The sequence below is a fragment of the Gambusia affinis genome, linkage group LG09 (assembly GCF_019740435.1).
Source record: "Gambusia affinis linkage group LG09, SWU_Gaff_1.0, whole genome shotgun sequence".
Classification (NCBI taxonomy): Eukaryota; Metazoa; Chordata; class Actinopteri; order Cyprinodontiformes; family Poeciliidae; genus Gambusia; species Gambusia affinis.
Window position 1 is genome coordinate 9,607,176 of NC_057876.1, and position 23,644 is coordinate 9,630,819.

Genomic DNA, 23,644 nt, shown 5'->3' on the forward strand with positions numbered 1-23,644 from the left:
TGCTGGTGCTTTTAAACTATACATGACAAACAATTAGTTCGTGACTTTGACATAAAAAAGTCCTTAATATATCTTTAGTATCACCAGTATTAAATGTACCATGAGTGCCATAGTTCTAGAACATTATGTGGTAATAATAATAAGAGACGGAGAAAGTTATTCCAGCTCTTACTAGCTTAATGTTTTGATTTTTTCTTTCATTATGGGAAGGGTTAGGGTTTTATGGGAATAAGGCATTTCCTAAGAAAGGATTTCACAACACAATCTGACAACAACATTCCACAGAACACTATGAACATTTCGAGCGGCTAAAAAAACACACACATTCTCGCCCGTTTCAATTAAATTGAAATCTCTTTTAATTTGACATTTCAACTCCCTTCTAAATTCTATTGTAAACAGATTAAACTGTTAGTCTTAGTCAGTCGCTCGGTTTTATGTAAGCACTAATTAAACCATATATGGCTATGTACGGTGAGGACCACGCCCAGAACACCTCCATGTTCCACGGGCTTGCTGTGGCGTGTGGTCTCCCTCCCTCTCTGCCAGGAAGTTCAGGAACTCGGTCACCGCCCCGGCCTCCCCCCCTCAGCCCCCGCCGATTCGTCTCCTCCATTGTTGGGCAACAGTCTATCTCATCGAAACGGTCTTAACCGAAACTCCCTACGCGCTGAACGGCTTCTAAACTTTTCCAGACGTTTAACATTTTGTCACATTCAGTCGAGAAGAAGAGGCTTTAACTTGTCGACAGGCGAGCGCAACTGACGGAAGCCTTTAAGGTGAGGAAAACTTTTGAGGCGAAGAATTCCATACTTCCCATTCCTCCATTTTGAACTTTTAAACTCCTGTTAAATCTAAGCGATTGTTATCCTAGAATCAACAGCATATCAACTTCTCTCACTGTGAATTATTTAATTGTATCTAAGTACACTCAATTCTGTCCATCCGCTTTTAACTTAAAAAGTTTTTTTCTTAGCAGCAAGGCTGAAGAAAAAAGGCTAAGCTCGGGATTTGTTGTTATTCAGCTAGCGTTAGCAGTAGCTGGGGTATTGAATGCTTGGGTGATGTTAGCGTATGTACGTCAAGCTAAGCTGACTAAAAATGAAGAAGCACTTGCTGAGGTTTGTTTTACTTCCTCATTGACGTGAACCTGATTAGCTGTGTTATTTTCATACTCTAAATGGATCTATATTTAAATGGGTAAAAATAAACAGTAATACTTTTGAGTTGCTTGGGGCAACAGGTGTTACCTGAGTAGCTTAAAGGAACAGCACCTATTAAGTTAGCAGCTTAGTTTGGTCGACACACATTCATGCGTGTCGACTAAAATGAAAGTTCGGTGTATTTTGGTAACCGTCTTGTTATCATTAAACATTTCTGAATTTCCAACTCATATTTGTTGCTATGGACCCAATTTTAGTTTCATTTTTTTTCCTCTTGGGAAGACTTTACCTTACGAGGTTAAATGCCCCGCCCAAGTGGATTGGGTAAACACATTTTAAGTTCAGCTCCTAGTGCGTTTTGGAATCACGAGGAGGAAATGGCCCACTTAAAAAATTACAATTGCAGTTGTTTTTGGGAGCGAGAACATGCTTACATCAGTGATTTTATTTTTTGTCTGTTGTGATGGAAATACAAAATTGGAAGTAATTTTTAACATGTAGAACTGTATCAGCTAAATCTGATATTTTTTATTCAAGCTTAACAAGGTCAACAGTGTTGGACTTATAACCAACTAAAATGCAAAATTGGGTTAATGATTCATATCAGAGCCTAGGAAATGCAATCTTATGGACTGCATTAACATATTTTTTTTTTTTGTTTTCCCCCACCAAAGATGTCCAGCAAACAAGACCTAGGTTAGCGTTTCTCTATTCTGGTTCTTAGGGACCACTGCCCTTCTGCCACACACCTGGCCTGAATAAATGGCTTATTAACAGGCTTTTGCAACACTTAACTGTATGCAGGAGTTAGAGCTATTGTATGAATCAGGTGTGTTGGAACAGAAATGCATCTAAAATATGCAGGGCAGTGGACACTGGCTACCAGGATTGAGAAACACTGGCCTGTTAGATTCCAAAAGAACTGGGTTGATTCTTCCAAAAACATAGAGCCATTCCTTTGTGTTTCCACTAAGGTCACACCCTGACTCTGGTACCAAACAATGGATGCCAGGCCCTAGATCGCTGTTGGGTCTGAAGAATGTCCCCCTTTTGGCCAAAAGGGGCAAAAGGAGGGCAGGCCCATTAAGAACTGCATCCAATCAAAATGTTGTGAGCACCGTCTTTAAAACGTCCAGGTTTTGTTTCTAGAGCTGTAAAATATAAAAAAAATCAGTAACAACACTTTGAGAATAAAATGTGAGATCGGCACCAGAGTAACATCAGGTGATTATTTCTTACCTAGGTCAATGTGCTGCTTACAACTGTGCTCACAGCTCATGTTTTTTTTTTCCCTCTGAACCCATAAATATTGTTTCCGACTCAGTTCTTAAACACTCCTAATATCACCAGATGATGTTTTTAAATCTTATTCTAAAGCCACACTAGTTATGGCAGAAATATATCATCAGTGCTCCCCCATCCACCCACCCCGATAATCTCGCTTTACGTTTTTTGTAATATTGGGGCTTTTGTTGACAATCTAGGTTATGAGCTGGTGATGACTTTGTTCTCGCATTACAGCTGACCAACTTTTTAGTTTCACTCCTGGCCTTCGGGGGTTGCTGATTGCCTTTGCTTGCCCCGTGTTTGATAGTTAATCAATAGAGTTGCAGTGGGTGTCTGAAAAGAAAAATTGAAATTGGGCCACAGTGTTATTGTGTGCATCTGTTGACTGCCCTTCTCTAAGGGAAGGGTGTTTACTCTATAAAGGACCTTTTTAGTATTTTGAACATTTTCAGATAAACTCACTGAGACTATTATGAAAGGATGTCCACAGTAGGAAGCCAGTGTTTTAACTATTTTTATTTTTAACAGCTCAGCACACATCTAAATTCTGTTGGTGACAAAATAGGGGTTTTTCCCAAGTCAGACTGGCTTTTAAGTGATCAGGAAGATCCAATCATGTTTGCATTTATAATCAATCCAGAGTGTTGATTGTATTTACTTAACTTATGTACATTGCTTAAAAAATATTCTGGTGGGGAAGAAAAAAATCAATCTAGAAAAATAAAGTGAGTTTGACTGAGACATTTATCCAGTGTCATTCATAGACTGCATTTTTTATTATTACCTGATACAAATGTATTTTTCCTGTTGTTTTGGCTAACAGACATAAATTTGCCAATGTTTATCTGGACTTTAATTAGCATTAGCAATTTTGAGTGCGAAGCTAATCAACATGTTATCGTAAGTACATGTTCATAATGCTGCTTTTACTTGTATTTATGCTCTTGCATTTCACATTAAACTCATATTGTGCGAATAATAATGGCATAGCACCGATGATTATTCCCATAAACTGTCTTTTACTGTGAAGCCCTGCTAGGATCAGTGTTGATCTGATGTGTGGCGTCTTTTCTCATGTAATCCTCCCATGTCTGTTTGCATTCTTGGTGCGAGCCGTTGAAGATCACTTATGCAACCTCTCTGTGTTGGGCGATGTGGGAAAGAGGGGGGAAAAAAAGCTCAGCATTTCAAACTGAGATTAAGTGCTTCTGTGAAAGTTGCAGCAGGAGGCGGCTGTAGCTTGACTGTGGAAAGGGAGTCTAGCAGCATTTCATCATCAGTGGCTTTATAATACAGGGTTGATGTTGGACAAAACAATACTATGTTCTATAGTAGACTTTGTCAACCCCATGTGTTAAAAAAAGAGTTGGAGAAAGCAATTGCCCTCTGAAAATTAAAAATAAAGTGTTTTGTAAGTTTTCTTTTGTCTGGTGAAGACGGGTTTGATATAGTTTAAATTATTAAATATGTTTTTGAACTAAGTACTGCTGTCATTGTCGATATTTCTCTGTCCCTGCTCTTAAATCAGTTTTTTTGTGTTGCTTTTTTTCCTTTTTTCATACTTTTTTTTCATCTTTGTTTTTAGACTAAAACGTTTATTTTTTTAAATGTGTTGAATAACTTTAAAAAATATTTTTTATTTTTTATTATCTCTTATAGTACCAGACAATATGACTAGCATCAACACACCTAACATCAACTTCAAATGGGACCCAAAGAGCCTGGAGATTCGTACTCTGGCAGTGGAGAGGCTACTGGAGCCCCTTGTTACCCAGGTAACGGAAACTCATTAAATGTTCCAATTCAAGTTTATAAAACAAAATTGCAAATCCTAGAAATAAATATTTAATATTAGCTTCTTTGTCAATATTTTCTCAAATGACAAAAAAAAAGAATATTAAAATGGTTGGATTCTGCTTTCTTTAAAATAAATTCAGCATTGTCATAGGCAATATAAAGGATCATATATTCTGTCTAATACATATCTGATATGCATTTGTTTGTATTTCTGCAAAGGTCACCACTTTGGTCAACTCAAGCAACAAAGGCCCATCTAACAAGAAGAAGGGCCGCTCTAAGAAGGCTCATGTTCTGGCTGCGTCAGTCGAGTCTGCTACCCAGAACTTCCTAGAAAAGGGAGAAAAGATCGCAAAGGAAAGTCAGTTCCTCAAGGATGAACTCACTGCTGCAGTGGAGGATGTCCGCAAGCAAGGTACATTTACAAAAAAAAACAAAAACAAAAAAAAAAACACATTTAAAAGATACACGCCACAGTATTTGGTATAAAGTGCCTCCCTAGAAAGGATAGATAATAAATAAATCATAAGTTGTGTGGATATCGCTTTCCTAAGAGAAGACCTTGCAATAATATTTTGTTATGGTTTTTTATTTTTTACATTGGTCTGCAACTGGCCCATATAGGCTTCATTAACCACACATTGTTTCTTGTAATCTTTAGGTTGATGATATAATTGTACTTTATATTGTTTATTAACGCTGCTGATAAACAAGTAAAGTTTCAAAATAAATGGAAAGCACAAAATAAAACTGCAATTTACCTTATTTAATATCTCTGTGGAAAATGGCTAAAGGGATTTAGATTTATCTTTTTTTTTTATGTGTTTTTCTTTTCATGGTTTATGCAGCTGATTGTCTGAAAATTTAAGTTTCCAGGGATTTTATTATTGATCTTATCCAACACAAATCAACCTAATGTGAAGCTCCCAAAATTATTTTCATCTAGTTAGTTGAAATCCTAGCTTAAGCCTGATGACAATGTTTTGATCATTTGTCTAGTAACTTATTCTGGTGGAATTTTAGTCAAATGTGTGAAAACAAAAAATGTTTCTACTGCTTCAGAAACTGTTTACTTGCAAATGTTACAATTTAATGACTATTTTGTCACTCTCTCTCAGCTGTATGATCAGTTCACATGATAATGTGAGGTACTGCAGCCAACAGTCTCTTTGCCACTGAATTATTGTAAAGAATAAAAACCCTTTTTGGAAAAACTAAATTCCGTTCAAAATAATCTCCTCGTAACCTTTTGACAGCATGTCGCTTCAAACATCCTGTACTGTCCCTTTAAAAGAAACATTCACTGAAAATGTGCTTTGTTCACGTAAACTACGTTTCTGGGATAGCAGCAAGAAAAAAAGCAGCCAACAGTCTGTCTGTCACTGAATTATTGTGAAGAGTAAAAACCCTTTTAGGGAGAGCTAAATTCTGTTGTTCAACATAATGTCTGTGGTCTATAGGAGTTTAGCAAATCATGCACGGAAAACAGATTTGATCAAACTGGTAGCTTGTGGCTCAATAACTCGCTGACGGTGCAGCAGACATGCAGTCGCTTGCGGTACAATACCAGTTATTCAGAGTCGAGCTCAGTTAGGGACTCGCAACTGACTATTAAAAAAGGTTTGGTGTTACTATCAAATCTTGGGTTTACTAAATGTTTCAATTTGTATCTTAACACATTTGTGCAAACATTGACAATATTTTCAGTCATTACTAGGCCCCATTTTACCCATTTCAGACTGAGAGTGTGCTTGGGAGCAGAGGTGTGTGTTTTAATTTTGCATGAGATAAAAGATCAAAAATTGCTTTTTTTTTCACCTGTCAGTTTAACAAACTGTGATTATCGTCCTGTCAAAATGGTTTATCCTCACACTTGGTAACCGTTTGCCATCTGTAGGTGAATTGTGGTAAAGATTTTCCTACCCATCTGCTTTAAAAGTTTCTTCTTTGTTGGATTGAGGAAGAGATCTGACGCTGTTCTGTCCACCGCTGTTTCTGCTTTTTAATTAAAATGCCTCCCTTTTAGCTGTTGCCACAGAGATCAGAGTAGTGCGTGGCATAAAATGATAAAGGAACATGGTTTCCAGCTGCCTCTGACTGTAGATTTATTTAAATGTTTGTATCCTCCTGTGTGGGTAGGAGTCCACCCACTCGGCTTCTACTTCCAATTTAATTCCGCGTCTCCAGACAGAAGTCGACCATCAGCTCAGCAGCCAGTAAAATAAAAATCCTTCTTGTGACGCTACTTTCCATCATCTTAGAAGCACACAAGCCACTCTCATTTGCGGTTCTGACCGAACATCTGAGTCTTTCGAACCAGAGACCTTCCGCTTGAGGGTGGGCCGTTATTACCATGTGACGTGACATCTGTGTCACACTGTCTTTTCCTCCCAGATCTCCTCTGCTCAGGTTCTGCTCTGTGTTGTTGGGCGGTGGACGACATGTCGCTGAAAGCATGTGCAGCACTCGGTGCCCAGGAATGTTAGCGTAGTTTGGGTGAGCTGTCACTGGGCTGGAATTCACTGCCTGTTGTTTGCTGGTTCCTAGGCCTGGCTGTCAGCTATGCCACGCTGCTCAGTGGAGCGTGTTTAGACTGATAATACGGCCATTGACTAGGATAACACCACCTTGGATTCAGGAAACACTTTCCTACCCAGCAGCTGTTTAAATCTGGATTATGATTGATAGTAGGCAATTGGATGACTATTAAACGTTTCAAAATAGGTGTTGAAAAAAGTGTTGTTTTTTTTCCCTCAAGCAGTTTGATACACTATTTTCACTTTAGCATTCATATTACATCTATGTACACATCTCTCACCATGGAAGACTTTCTTTGCTCAGCTGTTTCTCCCTACATGTGCCCTTGCTCTCTCCCTCTTGCCTTTCCCACCTGTCTCTTTGCTGTCCTTCTGCTTGGGAGGCTTATTGTGTGACTTACATTTTAATCATTTCATCATGCACACAGTGGGCTGCAGATGAGCGTTAGATAGATGGAAGTTTATTAAAGAAGCACAGATCACTATCTCCCTTCCAGAAATGGCCTTATTGATTTTTGTCTCCGTGGGGGGGAATAACAGCCTAAGGGGGCCGACTCTGCTTGAGGTCTGTGTTGGCCGTCATTTGCACAAACTGTTATAAGTTTGAGGTGTCGGAGTAAAGTGGATGATCTGCATGAGCTGGTAGTTTAAATCTGCTTTTTACATATGTTAGTTTGATAGAACTCTTTGTCTACAGCTTAAAACCCAAGGATGATGTGAAAAGGGCTGAAACAATCAATTATTGAAATAACTAATTTAGCAATTAGTAAATCGTTAACGCTAGCATTCAGACTCTAAAACATGACATTCGCTGAAAGAACAACACTCTCAAAGTTTATATTCTGTGTATAATTTTGGCTTAATATTGGCACTAAGATGAAAAACCTTCTTTGTCTGTAAATACTTTCAACCCAGAACTCCTTAAGTGTTAGTTTTAACTTCGACCAGTTCAAATTCTGTGTAAAAGGGGTGGGGGGAAATCCAACTTGGCTCATATTGCTATCCAGTTATTAAATCAATTGTCAACAAATCAGTCCTACATTGTATTAATGTTAAGTCAAGCATAAAGAGCTGAGCTTTTCACATGTTGATGTTGGATGTATTCTTTTAGCTGTACATGCATCCTCTGCCACAGATGTTCAAGTGTACACTTAGTATTGGTTTGAACACCATCGTTAAAACTGATTCAGATTTGTCATCAATTTTGCAAAAATAGGTTCCAACTTTATTTTTGTTTACTTCTGTTCTTTTGCAATTTTTGTAGTGTAGCATTATTTAGTCCGCCTCAGCAAAGTGTTCAGTTGAATGACTGAGTGTGGTTGACAGCTCTAAACGGTCTAAAGTGACTTTGACTGCTGGTTTTAGTTTAGGTTTTAGTTGGAGATCATTTTATCTGTACCAACAGAACGTCTATGAACAAAAATCCCACCTCCATAAAGCACGATGAAACGGCTGTCGGGGAAAGGAAAAGACGGAAGCAGCGGAAACTACACCTGGAAAATACAGTGTGAAGCAGTAATAAAAACACTTATATATTGGTGCAGAGGGACGGAGAAGAAGCTAAAGCAACACTGACTGGATATTAGAAAAACCCAATGATCCACAGAGATGAAATGAAAGGCCCTTTTGATTCTATGTGCACTGCATACAAATGTTGCAGTAGTTGTTTAGCTGGAAAGTTTGCAGACTGGTGAAGAGGATGTTTGAGCTAAAACTCCTGGTAGAGCTTTTTAGTACGGCAGGCATCTAATGTAAACAGGAATCAGGACAGCAATGGGGGCGGGCGACACAATGGAATAAATAGCAGGGTCAACTAGATAAGCTGGAGATAATGAGATCCATAGAGATTATGGGAATATATCACCACTGTAGTTGGGCTACAAAGCCCATATTTGTGTCCCTTGCTAAGAATGGATAATATGATAATACTTTTAGGCTAATTATTATTCTTTTTTTAAACAGCCTCATAGGGAACATGCTTGTTTTGTAACCTTACCACATTTGGATCCTTCCATTGATGCTATTTGAGGATAAGACATTAATTGTTTGCATCTTTAGTTTAGAAAAAGTCACTGTAACAATGTATTGGACTCAAAATACCCTCATTTACATCCAGTAATTGTACAGCATCAGCAATCTGGCTAGGAAGACAGTAATAGTGTATGATTACAATCGTTTTCTTTTAGAAAGACTTAAGAATATTAAAATTAAATCGGATCTAATCCAAATGCTCAAATAAATCGGTGAATTTTTAACTTGATGTACTGTTTTTTGACGTGTGAGCACACTACCCAAGTGCTGCCAGGTTGTGGTAACAATCCTCTTTGGTGTGAAATTTGCTACTTGAGGAAAGACTCTCAAAAGTTTGCTTTTTTTTTCAGGGACAGTGAGAATGAATTTAGAGGAGTCACAAAGATGGTAGACATTTGAACAGGACATGCTGAAACATTCAAGTGGTTTATTTGTGGAAGAGGATGAGACGGATGACATGAAATCATAATGACTGAGCATGGTGAAGTTGATCATTTTTAATTTCATTTCTTCTTGAGGTTTCAACCGCAAATATTCACTTGCGTAAATGACCCTGATTGTGTCAAAATGTTTAAATACTTAAGTTACAGTATGGACCCAAAAACCTTTTAAATGCTAATTTCTGAAGTTTTCTAGAAATATGTCTCAAAGTAACTTCAAAGTAACCTTGGCAACAAAGCTTTACAATTGACAGGCTGAGATGGGACTTCTTCACCTTTGATTAAGGGAAATAATGAAATGAAATAAATAAATAGATTCAGTTTAGACTACTCCTGGGTTTACTGGTATTCAGTCTGTTTTGGCCTGCAGGTTTCTTACTGGCTTGGCAACCAGTAAAACCTTGTAGAGTAACAGAAGTACGGTAACTACTTTAAACTTTTCTACATTTAATTTGGAGTGAATTTATTTCTTATAGATCACTTAATATTTTCTTTCCTCACTAAATATAACAAAGAAAAATGTGATCACTTGATGAGTTTGAACATTAGATTCTGAAGTCTTATGTGAAGGTTCCTGTAGCACAGCAGTTTTATTTCTAGATATTTCAGAGGTCTTTGTTTTGAACTGGTTTTAATTGAGAGCCAGTTGGCTGTCTTTAGCATGTAGGATCAGACTGACCTCATTGCTTTCTGCTGTTGCTCTAATCTGGTCATGTAATCTCTGAAGGTTTATGATTGTGCCCTGGTTGATGTTTCACAATACCCAGTGTCCTTCCTTGGTAATCAGCAACAATATAGACATCATTATTATCTGCAACTTAAAAGTTTAAGTTGCCATAGCTACACCGCTCCTCACATACCTTCCCTCTCCTTTCATTAAAACAAACAAAAAAACCACTCATAAGGTCTATAGCCTCACCGTTATTCCTCTCAATGCTTCCAGTGAAGCTGTCATCCATGTTTTTATGTCTACTGGCTGACTGCCATTCATGATGCTGATGAGTGTCACCCAGAAAATGATGTACGAGCTGCAGGTCTCCCGATGCGTTGGTTCAAAGAGAGGTCGCGTTTTTAAAAATAAGACCTGTGTGTGACTCAGGACACACTTCTAAACCAGAAAATAAATCACTCCTGCATGTTTATTTTTCCCTTTTTCCATGTGATTGAGTTGCACGCCCCGCAAAGCAAAAGGAAGAAAAACAAAATAGTGCAGTTACTTTTTGACATTATTTAAATATGCCGAATGACAACTAACTTTTGACTATCAAAAGTTCAGTCTAGGTTTAATTCAACTACGACGAAACCTTGTGATTTGAAATTCTGTATTTAGTTTGTATCTAACACTGCAATATTTAAGTTAGAGGGTAGAAAGACTATCTGAGCCAGAAAATCTAAATTTAAAGATGAGATTTAACTTTCATTTCAAATAAGCAAGCTAAATAGAAGTTGGCTAATAAAGTTAATAGTCGAATAGCCTAAATTATCGTGTAGATTTTACATGCAAATCCAAAAAAATTAATGTGGTGATATTCACTATAACCTTAAAAAGAAATGTTGTTTTCATTTTCTTCTTATAATTCGAAAATTTTCTTTCTCATTCAGTACACACATTGACCCAGAAGAATAACTTATCAAGACGATCAAAAGATAAGCCGAGAGGATATGCAACAGAACGTTGTATTTGTCTGCTGTCTACAGCACACCACTCATGCAGGAAAATTATTCATGTTTTATTTTTGCTGCTTCCTCCAGTTCATCCAAGTCTGTTTAGCATTACCGAAAAATAAACAAGATAAGTACCTGTCTCTTTTGTCTGTGTTAAACGCCAGTGTAGTTGTAAGGCCTTTTCATAGAATAAGTTTGCCTGTCGCTTTCGCTGAAGTAAAGGACAGATTTACTGTCTTGTTCATGATTGGAGGCTACAAAGGCAATTTGTGTGCCAAGTCAACTGTGCAGTCCCATCCAATGTGAGCCAATGAACAATGCTGGAAAAACCAGACAGTGAGCCATTGTTGTGATTTTGACCTCCATTTTTCTTTTTTCTTTTTTTTTTTGTCTGTGAGCATGTCCATTGGGCAGTAGGAACACTGTGTGATACATGCTGACCCCAGCTGAGCAGGAAAGATGCGTCAGACGACTGCTACTCCTGCACACTCTCGTATTGCTAATAATGACTTTTGACGCAGTAAACATGTTGCGGAGAATGGACTGTGACTGATTTCAAACATGTATCATCCGTAGATTATCACTGCTACCACTACTGGGGACAGTAATAGTTGTTAGACTCATTTCTTTCAGCTTGTTTTGTAACAAAATGAATGCCGTTTTACATTCTATTCTGTTAGTCTTTTGAGTTTATACTGGAATTTAAATAAACACTTCACTTTACTCATAAAAAGTGTGAAACTGATATTTTTTTTTTGCTTTTTTTTGTTTCACTCAGGTGAATCAATGCGACAAGCCTCTGGGGAATTTGCAGAAGACCCCTGCTCTTCTGTGAAGAGGGGAAATATGGTCCGTGCTGCCCGGGCCCTTCTTTCTGCTGTCACACATCTGTTGGTTCTGGCAGACATGTCTGATGTCTATAAACTCCTGGTGCAACTCAAACTGGTAAGATCATTTTAGATCTTCTAAAGATCTTCACTTTACTTGAGCTTCTTTTTTAACTCAAGTAAAGTGTTTAAAACTCACCAGTTTTAGCCAGTAAAGAATTTGTCAATTTTTTTAAGTTGCTGTTGACATTGTGGCAAGTGCCACTCACTCTCCAGTGTGTGGATTGCAGCTTGGTATCTTTTCTGCTATCGAGTTGTATTGCAGGTCTGTATTATGCGCTTATTGTGAGCGTGGTTTAGAGGTTCATGCAGCAGCTCTGCTCCTGGTGGTGTCGAAGTGGTCTGACCTGCCAGGAGAGCAAAATGAGGATTATGGTCGCTGGCCGGGGTCCGACACGGTGATGTACCGCATGCTGCCACAGAAAAGGACCAAAATGTCATCTGAATACAGAGGATGGGCATCCTGAGAAGTCTGGAGCCCACATGTACCGCCACTGCAGTGTTTCTAAATCCTGATCAAAATTAACAATGTGTGTGCATATATATATATATATATCACTAATAGTTATCTGAAACTGTAAAATGACAAACTTGTAGCATTTATTTTAGAGCTCTGTAAATAAAGTCCAGGCAGTTAGCTCTGCTGTGGCAATGTGACTTTCTATTGAAATTGCTGCTTTTCTTAACCAGTGACTCAACTACTGTGGGGAAAAAAATATCACATGGGTTTCTGAAGAAATATGCACAGACCTTATCTGTGGTTATGCCAATTCATAAACACAACTTCATATTCTAAACAAAAATGGCTTTCCTCTGGACCAGCAGTCAGATAAAACTTTGTTTAGAAGGTGTAAATGCTGTGAAATCTATTATCTCTATTTCACGTTATCCTGCAATTACATGGATATGTAAAAAAAACAAAACAAAAAAAACAAAAACATTTCTTATGTGCTTGTTTAATGCAAGTTCAATAAAGTGTATCCCTGAGATAAAATGATAAACTGTCAAAAAAAAGGGGGTGGAGTGCTGTGGTGGTGCAGGGGCAAAGCACGACCCACGTATCGAGGCCTTAGTCCTCGTGGTGGTGGTTGCCGGTTCGATTCCCAGCCTGGCGACATTTACCGCATGTCTTCCCCTCTCTGATTACCCTGTTTCCTGTCCAGCTACTTTCAAATAAAGGCCACTAGAGCCAACAAAACCTTTAAAAAAAAAAAGAAAGGGTTGGGGGGGGTGGTTTTTACAACTTTTTCCTACTTAGGATTTTGTCTTGAATTGTGACATTGTTGATGCTGATGTTGTTGCCTGGTTGGATTCTCAAGAACCATGAAGATGCAGAAATCTGGAGTATTGCTCCCCTGGTGTAAAATAAAATGCCATAACCCAAAAAGCCAATCCAAACTTGACTTTCCTATGGGTTTTCATACTTCATACACCACTGGTGTGCTGATTCTATTGCTCTAATAGTACACCATATTTAATACGTCAATACAGAAAAGTACTTCCCTGTGTTAGAACTAAAAGGTACCTAAAAGTTTCAATTGGAATTTTAGTTTCATTGAAATGCAGCTTTGAACAATTGTGGCATTTTGACAATGAGATGTATTTTATTTATGTTTAAGATGTCTTCCATAATTTCAATACATCTTGTTGCTGTTTGTAACTTCAGTTTTTTTTTAAATTTTATCTCAGGTGGAGGACAATCTGTTGAAAGTGCGGAACGCAGGAACAGAGCAGGAGCTGGGCATCCAGTACAAGGCCTTGAAACCAGAGGTGGACAAGTTGAACATGATGGCGTCCAAGAGACAGCAGGTAGTGTAAAGTAGCCAAGAGTTGGAATGAACTGAAAAGCCTGGATTTCATTTTATTTGCTTGGCATGTACCTAGATGGTGCATGCCAACCAGACTTGTAACTATACAAGGTTGGGAACTTACCTATTAAATGCTAATTACAATATACACAAGTGGTACCTTATTAAGTGAAAAGAGAGACATATTCAGTTTTAATCCTGTTCTTATTAGCTGTTCCAGGAAAGCTAATGCAATTTAAATTCACCTAATTTGAATTAATATGATGCATTGTTCAACATTGTGTTGAACATGAATTATTCATCCTATTCATATTCTTCAATTCCAAATATATGCTTTAGCAAATGTAAAATCCATGTATTTCTGAAGTAAGTCCATATGGATCAAAGTCACATTTTGTAAAAAAAGAGATTTTATGTGAACAATTTTTAATGGAAGGGGAGGTTGTATGAAATAATCAAGCTTAGCTGTGGTTGGTAGTTAAGTGGTGATAACCTAAGAGTTCATACTGCTGGTGAGACCCTCATTTTTAATGTTCAGGCTTTTCCTTTGCTCAATATTAATCAGGTGCCTCCTTTTCCTACGACTGTGGAATCTCACTAAAATCTTAATAGCAATGCATTAAATTGCAAAGGGACTTTATAATGGCCTGATTATGACTATTGTATTACCGGAGGGAGCAGAAATAAATCTGGGTTATTTATAACAACTCTTTGTGTCTCCATCAGGGCATGACAGGCCCAGTTTAGACTGAAAGTCCATCATCCCTGTAAGCATTCCTGCTTTCGCTTTAACCCCTGTTTCATCCCTTTTCATTTCACCCTCCTAGGAGCTAAAGGACGTCCATCACAAGGACCAAATGGCTGCAGCACGGGGGGTGCTGCAAAGGAATGTCCCTATGCTGTACACGGCATCCTGCGCCTGCCTGCAGCATCCTGACGTGGCAGCCTACAAGGCCAACCGTGACCTGATCTACAAGCAGCTGCAGCAGGCCGTTTCTGGAATCTCCAATGCTGCCCAGGCAACTTCCACAGAAGACTCAGCCCTGGCCCAGCCTGGTGGGGCCGGAGAGCTCGCTTATGCCCTCAACAATTTTGATGTAAGTCAAATGAGTGACTTGCATGTCACAGCCTGTTTGCCGAGGAAGTGTGTGCGCAGCTGTTAGTCAAAAATACATCATCCATACCTTTCTAAATTCACATTTTAAAAAGCGGATTATAAGTTTTAGATTTAGCAATTTTAAAGCAGAAACTTCACTGAATCATGAAGTGACCAAAAACCCTAAGGGTTTTGAACTTGAGGTGGAAATTAGGACAGGATGAGCAGACAATGTGGAACATGGCTGTGGGGTAAAGTGAGTCTGCTCTTGAGTCACTGCTGCTTCATTTTTTTAATTTACTTTAGTTTCAAATCAATTAGACTTATACTGCCATGAGTTTCATAAATTAAACTATACTTATAAATTACTAAATAACATAACTTAGTATATGCATGAATAAAACCCTTCTCTCTCCCCTGCTTATTCAGGACTTTGTATACGACGTGTGTGGATATGAACTCAACTATGGAGATTTTTTTCCTTTTACAAGATATCCTAGATATAAAATTACAGAAACAAATTTAATTGGTGTACAAAACACCCGACCCACTACTCATAATATTGACATGAAACAAAACATCAAGATAACTGATGGGTTAAAAATAGAGCTAATCAACCCAACACTGCCTAGGGAGATAAATACAAAGATGATTAGATTTTCTATGGCACTAACCTCTCTGACATGCAATGCATAATATTATTTACAGAAGGTGTGTTCAATTAAACTCCAGAGACATTCTGCAGGCCTGCAGTAACACAGCTCTGTAGAAGAAGGTCTCTGCTTTATCTTCTTTTGTGCCAATTTCAATAACTGAGCCAGTACTATTTAAATATTTAGTCACTTGACAAGTAGCGTTGTCTATTGTATTCCTATGGTATTTTGATGTAGTGCTTTCATAGCTGTATGTACTTTATTTATATTGAGGACAATGAAACCAAATTTTAAATTTTTAATTTTTTTGGTGCATGGATGAAGGAAAAAACTTGTTCCTTTTATTTTGTAATGCAACAGAAGTGTAATAGATACAAGAGTAACACCCTTTACAAAAAACCTATAGAGCGATAACAAACAGAAACATGTTGGTTCATCTCTACATTTAATGCTTCTATCAAAGCTTTGTGCTTGACTTGACATGCTGATGGTGATTTTAGGCAATTTATATTTTTCTAAAACATTGTTTAAGAATATTATGCCATTTCTCCCATCATTGATCAGTAGACAAGTTTAGCAAACAGCTGGTTCCATCTCTGCGCTGGTAGCCATTTAGGTTTTCTGCGTTCACTAATCAGATTGATCATATTTTTTCACCCAACAGATTCACCAGTCAAAGTCACTAAAGCTGAAAATTGTTTCGATCACCTGCTGATTTCTCTTTGCATCTCTAATTAAATGTGGGAGGAAAGAGAACTTACATGTGTGGACAAGTTCTCTTACCAAATAGGTGTGATTTAATTTTGGACAGTTTTTGGAAATCGGTAGGCGGATTAACAGCACTAACGGCGAAACTTTATTCAAATCACAGTTTGTTCTAAAAGTTTCCCTCCTCTTACTTTTCATGTTTATTTATTTAAATCTGGGGATCTTAACTACATTCTTTAAAATTCTTAGTTGTTGTAATAGCAGGTTACTAAAAATAAATGTTAGGTTTGGAGATGAAAACAGAAAGCCTCTTATCCCAAAACAACTTGCATCTGCTTTTTGTCTGAAAATCACCTCTCTAAAGTCTACTTTCAAGTGCTAGTCAAAATTAGTAAATGAGTCAACCTCTGACTCTTTCTCTCACTCTGTTTTCTCCTCCGTGTCTCTCCCTTTGCTTGTTGCCATGGTGATATGATATGCAAGCATAGGAGGTCAGATGAGAATGAATGAATGGAGGGAGCTGGAGGTGCCTGTGATGGAGGGCGATCTGCCCAAACAAATTACAATTATAATAACTAAGCAATTTAAATATTTTGTCGCAACAAAGCACCTGAAAAGCAGAGTCCAGTTATTGAGGCCTTATTTTCTTGAGTGTCACTAACCTGAAAAACATTAGAGCCACAGCTAGAATCTGTCTAATGCTTTTGGAATGCATCAACAGCAGAACTACTTGTAGCTGTTAACAGACTTGCCCTACAAAGTCGAACCTAATTAGAGTCGTCTTGTGCTGCTGAAATAAAATAAACAAGACAAGGTTATACTGGTGTCTCGTTACGCAAATGGAAACATATCTGTAAATTCTATTAACTCTTAAGTGTTTTACCGATGCATATGAACCTACCCATTGGCTGGTATGTCATTTTTAAAGGTATTGCAACCTTTAACAGAAATCCCTTAATATTAATCTTTTATGGTATTAAGAAAACTATTTCATTGCTGGTAAAATGTCACATGTCAGTCATTTAGAATAGCTTCGATATCTTTATTTAAAGCTTCTCTTATGTTGATGTAGAAATGCTAGCAAAGATGCAGAGAGAGAGAGAAAACTCTGGCATCAAACAGTGACTTTTACACACACACACACACACAGCAGTCAGCTATTTTATGTGCTCATGACAGACTTTTAAATCAGTTTCAGCTATTGATATGTTGAAGATCAAGGCTGAAAATTTAATTTATTTCCAAGTAGTCGGATTGAATTTATGTCCAAGTCGGCTTAAACGTCAATGGACTTGAAGACCATTTTAAGGCCCAAGAAGAACTGATGAAGATATTTTGCTAAAGTGATATTATCCAAGTTACCTGGGTGGCTCTCTTCTAGATCCAAACCACGGGGGTGTTGCATTTTTTTTTTAAAGACGAGAATATTTTCACTCAATCAAATTGCCATCTTTTAAGCAACTAAAAAATGGAAGAAGATCAGTGATCCCAGGTGATAAAGTCATGGAGTTATGTAATGATAATGAAACACCTGCATCAGAGAAAAGACAACTAATCTGACTCAACCTTTATTCACACTCTATGTGTCCTTGAACAAACGCCTCATAAGAAATAAAGACATCCAACTCCTGACGTTTTCTTTTCCTATAAAAGGATCTGAAGGAGCTTGTGAATCTGTAATTACATTCAACTTTATCTCTGACATTCTTTACATGCATCCTTTTAATACAAGTGAACATGTTGAGTGAATTTTTTAATGTTGATGACAAAAATACACACTAATCAAAACCGTGACCTTTACAAGAGGGCAGGAATATTAAACTGATGTTAGCTGGGGAGAATAATACTAACTCGCATACAGATTTATTCTTGTCCTTGTTTTTCATTTTCAGTACTTTTTTTCCTTTTAGATTGTCAGCTGTGGGCAAAGTCTGCTTTGTCCCGATTTTGAAGGTTTTTAGAGAAGTATGCTCCTCTGTAATTAATAAAAAAAACGATCCAACTCTGCTCTTCGTTTAGTTTCTCTTATTCCTTTTCAACAGAAACAAATCATTTTGGATCCTGTGGGCTTCAGCGAGGAACGCTTTCGTCCTTCGCTGGAGGAGCGCCTTGAGAGCATTATCAGTGGAGCTGCTCTCATGGCTGACTCTTCATGCACACGTGATGACCGCAGGGAGCGCATTGTGGCTGAATGCAATTCTGTGCGCCAGGCTCTGCAGGACCTCCTGTCTGAGTACATGGGGAATGTAAGTGTCTTTATTTTCTGAATTGTTGCGAAACTGACAGGTCTTTAGCAGCTTGTTAAACTTTGACATCCAGATACTTTCTGCACTTTAGAACTATCACAAATGCAAAACGGATGCAACGTATGCAAGGAAAAAAAAAAATCATACAAAGATCAAAGCAGTGAAATATAGTTATTACAAAAGCATTTTTTGAGAATTTTGAAAGTACTTTTACATATGGCAGATTAAGTTTTCTCATCCTTTTCTTATAACCTTGGGCCTTTGTTTTTCAGTATTTCCAGTTTTTGTTCCTTTTTTTTGTTTATACTTTGTCATAGTTCTGACAATTCCCATTTTATACCACTGTTTCACCTTTTATCAATCCACGGTCACATCCATTTTATTTTCAGATCCAATCCAATTAAACAAAATCAGAAGTTTATTTTAAAGCAACGTTTATTTTTGTCTACATTGAGCTCCTACCCACCCCTTCAGTAGTACACCGACTAGAGAAACGAAGAAACGAATCTCATCAACACTGATGGTGAATGGACATGACAGTGATATGACTACTCATTTGGCCAGATGAAGAAAATGGATTATAAGCATAATATGTTACTGCCTGTCATGTGCATTTAATGGCCTAATTTAGTCTCTGAGGTCTATGACATGTGACATGTGGTTAGCATAGTGAGAGAATGTGACCTGGTGCGTTATAGCAGTGATAGACTGTTGGATAACTTGACTACGTTTGTCCGGTATTTGAAACATCGCATGGCTTCATGACCATATGTTTATGTCTTTCATGCTATTCAATTGTATTTGATAATGTACACAGAGCCAGTAGAATGTTATGGCCCTTTTACAAAGTAAATAAGACTGACAATGGCACCTGACCTGTTAGCCTTGAGGTCAGGTGCCTCAAGGCTAACCTGACCTCAAGGGTTGGGTACATTGGGTTAAAAGTGAACATTTTGTCCTCCAAGTCAATGGATTAAAACTGAGTAAATGTGATGTTGAGAAGGGTCAAATTGGCCCGAGTGTTGCCCAAAACTGCAGCGCCTGTGGGTTTTATGGGTCTGCAGTGCTCTTTTTCTATCAAGTAATCCATATAAGGAGCAATGGTGAACTGATGAATCTTGATGGCTAGTCATCAATGCATGTGAGGAGCAATAGCTGACTTGTGTAGCCTTATCCAGTAGAGGAGCTACTGTTGCTTTAATTGTTGAGGAAGTTAATGACTGTGGCTCTTTGAGCATCTACAAAGCAAGAAAAAAAAGTTCAAGAATGGGTTGAAGCTCACAATAATACTGCATTTCAGCTGCCTGAGCCAGATTTGAAGTCAAATCTGTCAGGTAACAGGGTTAAAGTTGAAAACTCTGAATTTCAACATTGCGCCACCAATAAACTTTGTTTGCAATAGCCCTTGCAGACATAATTTTAAGTGTTACTTTTAATAAACAAATGCCATTTTTAATTTATCCAGTTTACAATTGCTGGTGCTACATGTAACACTGATTTTAGGCGCACTTTTACATGTGTCTCTTGTAATATAAACATATCCACCTCATCTTACTACTTTTGATGTGAGGAATGGCCATATTGACACATGAATTCTGCTGTACAAGTCATAAGTGGGGGTAGTCAGCGTTGCTCCAAGTTTCCCAGTAGGAAATCTGACTTCGGAGAGTGTTCTAGTTGATTTTTTCCAATTGATAAGTATGAACTAGAACATGCTAACTAATTGGACTAATGGATTTGTTAACAGGTTTGAGGTGGAACCTCACAACTTACAGGACTTAAATGATCTGCTAACATCTTGTGTCAAGACACACCAGACCACCTTCACAGGGTTAATATAGGCGGGTATTGCCTCTCTAACCTGAAAATAGAAATTTCTGTCATAGATTTAAGCTACGTATTGCCAGTAGACAAAAGTTTAAAAATGGTATTATTGGTTTTCCAGCTGGGTTTTTGAAGTCACCACTGACTCAGAAACACAAATGGAACACTGACTCCTTTTTGTGTACAAAAATCTCATTCAGTGAGGGTTTCAGACGTGCAAAGGGAAAAATATTTAATTTCTTCTGCTCCAAGTAGAGAAATCCTGTCTCATCTTTATTTCCTTTTAACCTTAACTTCAAGCAGCATTCATGCTGCTTTCAGTGTACCTCGGAAGAGGGAAGAAAGTTTTCTTCCTGTGACATTGCTTCATGGGTTGCATTGGATTGCAAATTACCACCAGAAGTGTGAAAGAAGTTTTCTTTAATCTATTTTTTCTAACATGCAAACAGAGAAATCTTGATTTTTTTTTTCAATACTAATGAATCAATTCTGATTACTCATAGAAAAAATAAATGATTAATAAACGAGACTTTTCCTTAAAATTGCCTATATAATCCTGTGCGCATACACACACACACACATGCACACACACAATTAGCATCCATGTTTCAAAGAAGTTGCTAGTGAACCAAACGGATATCAAAGAACTGGCAAGTTTTCCCAACCTAATTTGCCTGTAAATTTTACTTTCTCTCAAAGGTTGCGTGGATATAACTGCTACAATATCACCCCGGTGTGATTTTTGTCTCGTGAATTTGTCTGTATTGTATATTTGTATTCCTTGATGTGTCAAAGGAAAAATTTTATGATTTGGTATATACATTTTTTTATATCATGCAGAACGTAACATTGAGGTACCAAGAGAAAACTGTAGAATCGTGATCTTCCATCAATCAGGACTTTGCTAGTTTTATCTTTTTTTTTTTTTTCCCTCCAAGTTGATGTACTGGCCAACTGATTAAATTTGACATTGGCCCTCAGTTTGTTTCTCGCCTCTAAATATCTTTGGGCAGAAGTGTCTGCTAAATAACTGTGATGCTTTTTTGATGTAAACCTAATTAGCCATGCACAAATTGGCTTTCTGTGGCAGCCGATGTAAACAGAAATTGGAGCTGAATTACAGAGCAAGTCTTATTCATTACTAGAGTTTGGATTGGGACGTCCCTGTTGAAATTGTTTTGTTGAATTATTTGGACTAGGCAAGCATTTCTTTTTCTTATTTGTGTGAGAGAAACAATATTATGTTAATGATGATCACTTGAAAGATTGCAGCCCATCTCCTCAGCCAGTGAAGTGGAAAGGTGGATAAGTGGTTATGTTGCTCTTGCTCTCCCACTCTGAAGCCTCAATTATTCCATATAGCCATGAAGGTTTTACATCGCATATGCAAAGTGTAACAGTTTCTGACATTTTGTATTATTTAAGCATCCCTTGTTTCTAGTATGTGTCAAGGGTTGTCTCACATTGCAAAAATAATGCTTCATTGCTCTGACATACACAGCTACTGACAGTCCCTGCAAGTTTATTAGCATTTTCACCTGTGTGAAAATGACATGCAGTACCTGGCAACTGGAGTGGGATCGCACATCCCTTTCCTCCTCATTTCTATTTAGCTCAAAGCACTATTAGCACTTGGCACTCCTTAACATTTCTTGTACAGATTGAACATCTGGCTTAATCCCATTTCCTCCTTTACAGTCTTCTTCCCGTTTGTTCCTTTCTCCTCTGATGGCTTGCTCTCCCCCCAACTCTTATTTTTTTGCCTTGGGCACCTTAAGTAAGTGGAAGAATTTTAGTTCTATCCAATTTTCTCTCTGCCTGCACAGATGCATCTCATTAAAAATATATTTTGGCTGACTACTTAAGGTTTACAGTGTGTAACAATCTAGTTGCTTTTTCTGACCATTGTTGGGGCATGAACTGAATGTCGTGTAACCTGAAGCTGAAGGGTTTCTTCTGTATACACATTGAATATTTTTCAATTATTGAAACTTTGTAAAATACTATGTGCGACACTAGAAGGAGAATAAGAACGCCATGTTTGAGTGAACGATCCAGTGAGTTCACTGCTAGGACTGGGAAAGTAATCCATCATTTTCAGTCTTCAGATTTCGCCATCAACAAAGGACGTGTTTCAATAGAATATATATATATATTTTTTTTTTTACAAGTGAATGACTTGGATTACAAACTTGATAATAATTAGGCCTGTGGCGGGACCACAGACAGCTGGATTTATCAAATTAACTTAAGCCAACTGAACGCACCAAGCTTGTGAGGATGAGATTTTTAAGGGCACATAAACGGACCACAGGAGTGAAAATGATGACATCTTCACAATATTTTTATATCAGTCTTAAAAACAGAGTGCAGCGCTTGGAAGGAATTGCATGAATAAAAACTTAATTTTCTTATTAGATGACTTCAAAATTCTATTTGGAAATCTTAATTATTTAACTAAACCTCCAAACCAAGCCACTTTATTTTATAAGTTACACTATTATCTTAAAAACTGACTTGAGTCTGAATTGGGCAAATCTGTCCCCTCACACATTTGAGAATGGTCGAATTGTCACTCGAACATTTAGTTTGTGGACGGCTTTTAATGCCGTTAATGTATTCCCCTTAATGTTTAGATACAGGAAGGGCAAAAAACTTGCACTGATATATCAAACAATTTTCAGATTACCATTTTAACTAGAACTCGTTGTTCATAATTTGAATGTGCAGTAAATAGCTTTTATGTGTACTTTAAAAAGTTTCCATCTGAAGTCGTGTAAGTGTTAGTGTTGAGCTCGACACCTTGTTGTGTTGCAGTTTTAGATTTTTGAGAGTTTACAACATTGGGGAGGAATGTTTGCTTACAAACTTCTCGTTGTGCTGGCGTGCTTCACACTGTTGAAAAAGCACTTAAGAAATCACTATTCCTTTAACATCTTTTGAGTTGCGTAATTTGGATTACAGGGACAAAATGGCGACAGGAGGACTGACGACATACAAAGTCCTGTTGGAATTTGATCTTGTGTCCAAAATCTTTAATCCTTCAAATGATTTGGATAATTCTGCACTGGCCAGTGTAAAAACTTAAACATGTGGACACTGCAATCATGGACCGAAATATTTTCTTTCTTCAAAACGCTGAAGATTTAGGCCAAAACAAAAAATAAGACATTTTTAGTTGTCCCCCACAATGGCTGGCACCTTATTTTATGAACCCTGTCCTGTTCGCGCTAGTTACACTGTTATCTATCTTATCCAACACTGTAGTGAGCACTGCAGCTGACCGCTGTGCTCCGAATACAAACCAAATGATTTGCGTCAAATTAATGCATACATTTTATATTTCATGGAGAAGTTTTTAAAGAAACTAAAACTGTCTCATAGCTGAGAAATTGAATCTGAATCCATAATTAAAACAAATTACACACTGCACACTGTAACAGAGAAAAGATCTAGTATCCTGAAGGCTTTACTTATATTTATGGGCTCCATAAAACATTAG

At 37.6% G+C, this 23,644-nt stretch overlaps 1 protein-coding gene across 3 annotated transcripts in view; it reads left to right on the forward strand.

Annotated features, from left to right (window-relative positions):
- Nucleotides 1–466: 466 nt before the first annotated feature.
- The window catches only part of ctnna1 (catenin (cadherin-associated protein), alpha 1), a 71,965-nt gene continuing 48,787 nt past the window's right edge, over nucleotides 467–23,644 (forward strand). For 2 of the 3 annotated variants that reach the window (XM_044126174.1, XM_044126176.1), the window contains exons 1-7: nucleotides 467–779; nucleotides 4,110–4,225; nucleotides 4,467–4,662; nucleotides 11,699–11,865; nucleotides 13,497–13,616; nucleotides 14,443–14,712; nucleotides 18,115–18,318. In XM_044126174.1, the coding sequence (XP_043982109.1) occupies nucleotides 4,121–4,225; nucleotides 4,467–4,662; nucleotides 11,699–11,865; nucleotides 13,497–13,616; nucleotides 14,443–14,712; nucleotides 18,115–18,318 (1,062 nt within the window). In that variant the 5' untranslated portion in view covers nucleotides 467–779; nucleotides 4,110–4,120. Of the gene's footprint in view, nucleotides 780–947; nucleotides 1,122–4,109; nucleotides 4,226–4,466; nucleotides 4,663–11,698; nucleotides 11,866–13,496; nucleotides 13,617–14,442; nucleotides 14,713–18,114; nucleotides 18,319–23,644 lie in introns of those variants that run through there. The other variant, XM_044126175.1, reaches the window with a different exon arrangement.